Source organism: Cariama cristata, unplaced genomic scaffold (assembly GCF_000690535.1).
Source record: "Cariama cristata isolate BGI_N322 unplaced genomic scaffold, ASM69053v1 scaffold3597, whole genome shotgun sequence".
Taxonomy (NCBI): domain Eukaryota; kingdom Metazoa; phylum Chordata; class Aves; order Cariamiformes; family Cariamidae; genus Cariama; species Cariama cristata.
Window position 1 is genome coordinate 9,266 of NW_009624753.1, and position 8,255 is coordinate 17,520.

The following is an 8,255-nucleotide window of genomic DNA, read 5'->3' on the forward strand; positions in this document are numbered from 1 at the left end:
GTGTGGGGCACAGGGGCTGTGGGGCACAGACCTGGACCAGGTCGGGGGTGAGGCGCTTGGCCCGTAGCCACTTCTGGAAGCGGTGTGTACGGCGCAGGGCACGCTCCAGGCTGCAGGTCTTTGTCTTCAGCAGGGAGGTGCAGATGCGCTGGTCAGCCCGGTCGTGCCGGTACTTGGAGGTCAGTCGGGTGATGTCAACCAGTCGCCAGCTCTTGGCATCGTCGGTGTAGTTGCCCGAGTAGCTGAGCAGGTAGCTGGGGGGCAGCTTTAAATGAGAAGAAAGCCAGGTGTCAAACCTGCCAAACCAAAATGAGAGCCCCACGGAGAGCGGGTTAACAAGCCACATGGACACCCGCACAGCACCAGCGCGGTTGCTCCACCACACGCCGGCCCCAGGGGCTTTCTGCCATCGTGTGGCAAAGGCCAAGTGGCCCTGGGTAGGTGGACCTGGGTGCTGGGGTGAGGTGAGTGGGATGAAGCCGTCGGATGAGGAAATGTGCTTTGGGAAAAATGTCCTGTCTTTTTTGCTTCCCACTTAAACCATCCCTTGTCATGAACTGTACCACGGGGTGGGGGGTGAAACACCCAAATGGGGCCTTTTGGGCCACATAGAGGGAAGGACAGGAGAGGGCTCCAGGGTTTTGGTTCACAAGGAATCCCCAGCATTTTTAAATTTTCTTAATTCTGGAGAAAGGGGCCCAAAAAAGAGGTACTCAACACTTTAAGTGACCCTGCAGAACAAAACCTCCTGACCATAAATGTATTTGGGAACATCAAAATGACCTTTTGTTTTGAGGTGGTGGCTTTACTTGGTACTGGAGTCAACAGGTGTCCCCCCGATGTCACTGGCTGTATTTTAGCAGCTGGGATGAGAGACGTCCCCAGGCAGCGGTGTGATGGGGGGGACGGGAGGACGCGTGCCCTGGGCGTGCGGCACCACTGTAGCCATGGAGATCTTGCACTGGTTTGCTCCCCCTACACAGGCACAGGAGGGGAGCATATGGGCTGGGTAATTAGGCTGTGACGACTTTTTTTTGTTTCAGCAGCCCCCTCAGCCCTGCCCACACACGCATCGCACATGCCGGAGCTGAGGAGCATGGTGCCTGGTTTGTAAGTCTGTCTGTAACCTGTTTTTGGAAAGGGGCTGAACTCTGGCCTTTCGTTTGGCCAACGTCATGCATTCGCTGCTTGTAAAACCTCCTGCCCTAACCTCCCTGCCCAAGTGGGTAAGAAAGCTCGTCCTAATGTAATCTCACCATAAATTAAAGCTCATATAGCTCAGAAGTGAAACAGGAGAGGCAAGAGGTTCCCTGTAGGATCAGCAAGCTGGAGTTAGATGAAAAGACATTAACAAATCTGAAAGCTGAAGCTGATCTTTCCTTTTGACTTCCAGTTGGGAAATTGCCACAGAGAAAATTTGGGGGGATTAATTTCCTCTGATTGCAGGCAAATAACTGACACGGTGATGCTAGCTGCCCTCGGTGATGAGAGACCGACCAGTCTCCTCCTCATGACCTCTCTTGAAGGCAGCACCTCGTTCCCCGTCCCCACCACGGACCTTCAGCTCCGGCGCGAGCACGGGTGCCTGGGGCGGGGGACAGCCAGTGTCCCTGAAATGCTGGCGCTTCCCCTGCTTTGGCTTTCGGCTCTAACCACATGTCTCCTTCAAAAAATTTGCTGTGGAGATGTAGGCTGACCAGAAGTGGAGGAGCCTGGCCCCTTGTGTGAGCAGGTTGGGGGGGGGTTCAGGCTTTTTGGTCATTTGGGCATTTTGCCCAATATGAAATTAAAGTTTCTCTACGATTAGGGCATCTGATATGAAAATAAACGCCTTGTTTTTTTGGTGGGGTTTTTTTATTATTATTTTTTGGTCTAGTTTTGAGCTGGGACTAAAGAGCAGAGAATGATTTCTATGCCTCACTGTGAGTTGTCGTGCATGACGACCCCTCCCAGTGCCTAATCTGCAAAGCAGGCGCAGTGTGCCAGGCACGTACAGGGAAGAGATGGCTCTGGGCTGGGTTTCTCTTTCTTTCTTTTTTTTTTCTTTTTTTTTAAAGTTAAGCACAAATGTGCCTCGTGGTTTGGCTCAAGCGTGTGCGTTCAGGGGAGCTCCCGTCGGGCAGATAGGAGGAAAGCACCGCCTCCCGCGTGCAAGCAGCGCGTGGATGTGTGAAATCCAGGGCTGAGCGTTAATTTGAGCGTGGATGGAGCGATTTCCTCTGCAGAGCTGCCGGGGGAGAGCCAGGCAGGCCTGGGAACGCGACATGGGCTGCAGCAATTCTGTATTTGGCATCGTTTCTGGGCAGCGCAGCACTGGCCTGGCACACTTGCTGGATACTTTCAAGATTCATCATCAAGTTGTGCTGTAACCATAATTCACTCTCCTACGAAGCCTTTTAGCTAAGGGCCTGAACGTGCTTTAATGAAGACTTTCAGTAAGATCTCTGTGAATAACTGAGTCACAGATCACAGATTTTGGATCAACCTAGAACTAAATGCTGAAGAAAATCAAACTTGTTTTTCTTTTTTCCTGGATGAATTGAAGCATTTTGTTTCAGCCAAAATACTTTTTGCTTGCATTTGGAGTTTCACATTTTTTTTTAATTTAGTCTTTAAAATAAGTCTTAAAACCAAAAATAAAGAAATGCCATATAAAACCCCATCAATTTGAAGCGTTCCAGCTTTTTCAGACTTCCTTCCCGTTACTTTTGGCCAAGGCTCATCACCAGCATTGGCACAAGTCTGCAAATAATTTTGGTCAGCTCAGCTTCGCAGAGCTTTGAAAATCTAGTATTTTACAAAAACTTTTGCTGCGCTCTGCTCTCAGGGCGGTTGGTAGGCAGGCTTTGGTAGTCTCATTTACAGAGGGCTGAAATGGATAAAGTTGGGCAAAGACAAGGGAAGTAAAGAACATTAGAGCGCAAGATGAGTCACCAGCCGTTCTGGGAACAAACCCCACATCTTCTTACTCGTTAGTCGAGTGTGAATGCGTGTCACAGCTCCCGGAAATGATGGAGAATTAATGAAGCATATTCTAATGAGGATTAACACAGAGAAGGGCCAAGTGCCATCCACCTTTGTGAATATGTGAAGAGGTACACGACGGGGGTGGATCAAAGAGCGTAAGTGCCACTGAAACTTCTCCCATTTAACCTTCCACTTGCCAAAAAATTCTGGCTGTTCAAGGCATCAAGTGGGAGAACAAGTTTAACCCCTGCAAAGAAAAGCCTGAAGCTGACTGACTCTCAGGAGAACATTTTTAAAAAGTTGCCCTTTGCGAAGCGCTCGGAGCAGAACTGTGCGTTATCACTTATTTGTGGGCTGCACTGCTTGTGGGAAGCTGATGGTGGGCTGGCAGGAGAGGAACCAAAAGTCTCTGGTTTAGGAAGCCCCTCCACCTTCCCTGAGGCAGAAGCATCGTGCTCCCACGTGGTTGTGGTTCTGCACTCCCGGACCCTGCTCAGACCCTCTGCACCCCTTTCCCGCTGTTCTCCGGAGGAAAGCCGGCGTGGGGGTCTCCTGTTTTCGCTCACGAAGCATGTCTTTCCCGCATCCCGGTGCAGCATGCAGTTGGCCACTGGCCAGCCAGAGGCACTTGCTCGCTTCAGAAGGCTACTGGCATTTTCGGCAGGGCTGAAGGAAGGTGCACGGCCCCAACCTCCCCAGCAGCTAAGTGGGAGTAACCGAAACGATGCACCCGTGACACGCTGCATGCATGGGCGCTGCTTTGTACCCGACAGCAGGTCCCTCAAAACCCTGCACAGGCAAAGGGGCCGCAGCAGGTTGGGGCACGGGGCAGGACCAGCTCCTGTGCCACCCTGCTGCAGAGAATAAAATGTTGGGCAGCCCGTACCCCGAATGCACCCCCAGCCCCTGCAGACCCACACCAGCCCGTGTCAGCCCACTGAACACGCTGATTGCAAATCGGTTCTGGTTTTGGGACAGGAGCCCGGGCTGGGCTGGGAGAAACCCAGCACTGCTGGTCTGGCCCTCCTTAGTGCCTCTGCACCTTCCTTACTGCACGCCCCGGCACTGTCCTCGGCACGAGTCGGGGGAGATGGAAAGCCAAGAGGGCAAAGCGCCGAGGGCTGGGACCCCAAGTGTGCCACGGCAAGGGGTGCCTTGGGGTAGCAAAGCCTTTTTCCAGCGGCAGTAAGGGAAGGATGGATGTTCGGTCTTACAAGTCCATCCCAGACAAACCATTATGGTTTTACCGTGCTACATTTTATAGGATAGTTTAAGATAAAAATGGTGATTTGTCCAATATTATACTACTTACATTATAGCATTAAAAATACAATTTTACTATAATCATTTCTTCTCCCCCAGGCTTTCATATCTATAAAAGAAAGCGCATATGGCTCTATAAATCATATCAGACCCAATAAACCCTTCCTCTGCCAAGCACTGCCTTTAACTTTCTCCTCAAATACACCTGCAACATCTTCCCTGCTGTCATCAGCTACGCTCTGCTTTTGAGCCTAAAACTGATTGGATCAGTCCAACGGCTGCTTGGACAGCGTATGTCTCATCGACTTCGAGGCAGATACAATTTCTGCCTCTGCCTTCAAGTTCTCACAGAAACCTCCCAAAAGCGTACTACTCGTCTAGCCCCATCTATTTTCCAGCGCGTAGGTAACTTAATGTGCAAAAGTCCTCGTGCCTCAGGCAGGTACAGATTGCTTTTGATCTTAGTTAATACACACGTGAAATTCTGCACGTGAAATTTGTGTTGTTGCACCTGGTAGAAATTATATAGCATGTTTATGTGTTTGTAGTTAACATAGTCCGTTGGGAGCGTACAAAGCTAAACCCCTTTTGCCTTTACTCAGTTGCTCATAGTAAAATATTTCCAGTACATCTAAACAAGCTGATTTCTTCCTTCCCTCTTTCCTTCCCCCATCACTGCCTTGAATTGTTTCAGAGCCACTCTCTATGCAGAAAGTTGCACCTTTTACTCCTGCTTTCAAATTATAATTCAGGGCTGAAGCAGAAGAGACAAAGCAGCAGCTTATAGACATTAATTAAAATACTAGGCGTTGTAATGGCAACCAGGTGCTATATACTCTTTGCATTGCTGTTCATTAAAGTACTTGGAAATACTAACAGGCAACTTTCAAGTTACTAAGCAGAATGCTTTAAAAATTACTGTGCTGAGTTTCTGACCTTATTTCTTCTTTAAAGAATTTCTTGCAAATGGATGTCCCAATGCAGGCGTTGCATTTGTCAAGTCCCAGGAAAGTCCGGCCAAAACTGTAGCTGGGTTTGATGTGGGGTGCAGACGGAGAAGCTGTTGCTGCTGTGGAAGGGTTACAGCTCAGAGCCAAGACCAGGAGCAGCATCAATGAATCTGCAACTCTGGAGCAAAGGCAACATATCCAGCGCCCCATCTACAGTAACGAAGAGCTCTGCCTTTTGCAAGTTACCCCTCTCTGCGCTTTTGGTCTCTTTTTAATGACCTCAGTCTGCAACAGTGAGACCCGAAACACAGCAAGATACACTGGGTACGGGAGACCCTGCCGTGGTCCCCATCCTGCCAGCTGGTCACTGGCTCTATCGGCTTGAGGTTTGGGTGGGAAAGATATGATGTAGGGTGGGGAGAAGGAAATACATGGAGGATGCAGATAACTTGGGTTGCCATGGTTACCTTTCCTTTACTTGGTGCAGCTGCTTCGGCCCCTGCTGACCCTCCCATCAACCGACTTGGAAAACAACATGAAGAAGTGCTCATCTGCACTTTACGCAGACAAATGAAGGATATCCTGTCGCTGAAGCAAAGGGCATATGCGGGACACTTAGTAAAAACTGATTTAGAAGGAGTAATAGCGTGACAGAAGCACACATTTTACCAGAAGCCTTTACTCCTGGAGATTTGCAACAGCTTGACTTCTCAGATGCTTTCTTGGCTCAGTTTCCCCTTCTCCCAGAAGAGTTGAAAAGACTGTCAGGTGGAATCATCGCTGTTTTGTTCCTTGAAAACAGCGTTGTTTAGAAGCGATTGCACCGCAGTGTTTCATGCCGTGGAAGGCAGGGTAGGCTGAAGCTTTCCAAAACACGCAGGTGACACAAGAGCTTGGCCTCTAAGCCACTCTTGAAAAATGAGGCTTTTCAGCGAGACTTGCGTGCTTTTGAATACCTTTTCCTGATGGTTCTGGCACTGGGCAGATGCTAGAGAAAGGGATGGGGGCTAACGCAGGAGCTTGCCAGAGGTTTCAAATGTGCTTAGAAACTACTGCAATCGCACCCAAAAGCTATTCTTATTAAGCCAAAGACTTGAAAGTTGTGGGAGCTGCTGGCTACCTGCCCTGGTCTGGATGCTGGGTGCAGGACTACTCCTCTCCCGGGCCTGGAGCGGCTGGGGTACAGGCACGGGGAAAGCAGACCTTGGAGGGGCATCCCTTGTTGTACCCTGGCCCCAGACAGGACAGCACGTAGCATGCTGCTGCGGTGGCATCAGGCTTTGCTCCTCTCCCATCCCCGACTGTCATGTTTTGATTGAGGTGAGAGGCTCTCCTGGGCTGTATCTCACCATGGGAGCAGTGAGGAGCAGGCTGAGGCTTTGGAGACTTCTCGTCCCCTCAGCTGGACTACTCACACCATGTGAGCAAGCCATGTCCTATAAAGGCAAAAAACAAAGGTGCACCGTAGCCATCCCTTATTATCCCCTCCAGCATTTAACTGCAGCCGGATGGGACTAAGGGATGCGTGAGCTGCAGGGATGCACACTGAGCTCTGCGATTGCCCCTCGCTTTCTGGAGGGGTTGCCGGAGGAGGGTGATCCTAACAGCACAAGGCAGCTCTTTCAAACACAGACGCTCATTAGTTGTGGCACTTGGGAGTTCTGGGGTCTCTCCTTGACTCCGTATCCTTGTGGGCGATTGCTTCATCTCCTGGTGTGTCCCTATGCACAAAAAGGAGATAGTGACATTTAGGGTTTGTCTACAGGGTGTAGCAGAGCCAGAGGAGGATAACGAGCCCTGCTGAGAGGGAAGGGGGATGTGATGACCCCTGGCAGTGCTGCAAATGAGGGGGACTGGGAGTGCTGGTATGCCAGCAAGTGCATTCAGTGCACAGCTCTGCACTGCTCCGTGTTCACAATTGGCCTTATACTCCAGTATAAAGCTCTTTGAAATATGCCGGTGGAAAGAGCCATACCAGAGCTAATCACCAGTATCAACCTCTTCCCACATCCAGAAGTTTATCCCTTGCATTTTCTGTTACCGGTACATTACTCCTTTCCCCTCTGCAGAAATCAGCCCTTCCCACTCTTTTCTGCCAGTAGCTCTGCAACGCTGGCATCTTCACATCGCTCCCTGCCCAGCTATTCCCTGGATGGTACCAAAATTAAATGCCAGCAATCTGTCTTTATCCTCACTGTGCAATATATGAAATACGTATCCTTCAGTTTCTTTAATAATTTAATTGCCTGCCTTCGTTCTTCAATTTGCTGTTATAATTTTAAGAGCAGAGACCCAGGCTCCTGTCTCCATCACCTCAACCTGCACCGCCCCATGGCGACCCATGGAAAGAGGGGGGCTTCAGCCTCTGGGGCTGGTACCGAGCCTTTATCCCAGCAAACCCCATGCTCTGACACAAAAAACCACTACATGGATAGCAGGGTTTCTGTTCTACTAATGATGAATTAATCTATTAATTGATGGCTGTGGTGTTCTTGCGCTTTAACATTGTTTAGACATGTGTAAAGCAATGTTCATCGTTCCCTAGGAACAGCATGCATAATTGTGTTTTCTTACTGTGTATATCACACCTGCATCACCTTGACAAGTTATAAAAGCAACTTTTTATTCAAAGAGTGGGAGCTGGTCTGCCATACTCACCTTGAGCTTGCTGCTGGCATTTGCACTGGACCCCAGGGTCCGAGCCCCCTCATTCCCTCAAGCATTTTTGCTCAGACTGGGTTGTCCCCGAGCACAGATCATGTGCATAGGAAACACTCAGTCATGCTCACAGTACTGAAAACAAAGCTTAAAAATGAGTACAGGTACCTCTGAGCTAGCCTAAAATGGCAGCCTGGAAAGTATGGCTTGATGTATGTTGTGAGAGAGGCTGCGCTTCTGAAAGCAGCATCTCTATTAAGGAGATGGTTCAAGGGATAATGTCAAACCTGTATTTGTTTTCTTTTCCTTCTGGTAACACGGCATGTAGGTATCGTGGTCAGGTGGCAAACGGCCACGTCCGCGGTAGCCTTGCAGATCTTCTGCTTGTGGGAGCAGCAGATTGGATTTTCAGGGCAC

General features: G+C 49.8%; 1 protein-coding gene across 1 annotated transcript in view; it reads right to left on the reverse strand.

Annotated features, from left to right (window-relative positions):
• Positions 1 to 5,390, reverse strand: part of LOC104164058 (chromosome unknown open reading frame, human CXorf36) — a 14,447-nt gene extending 9,057 nt beyond the window's left edge. Inside the window, exons 1-2 of the mRNA XM_009703277.1 lie at positions 5,167 to 5,390; positions 32 to 296 (exon numbers count right to left, since the gene is read on the reverse strand). Coding sequence (XP_009701579.1) covers positions 32 to 296; positions 5,167 to 5,390 — 489 coding nt within the window. The remainder of the gene's footprint in view (positions 1 to 31; positions 297 to 5,166) is intronic.
• Positions 5,391 to 8,255: the final 2,865 nt, after the last annotated feature.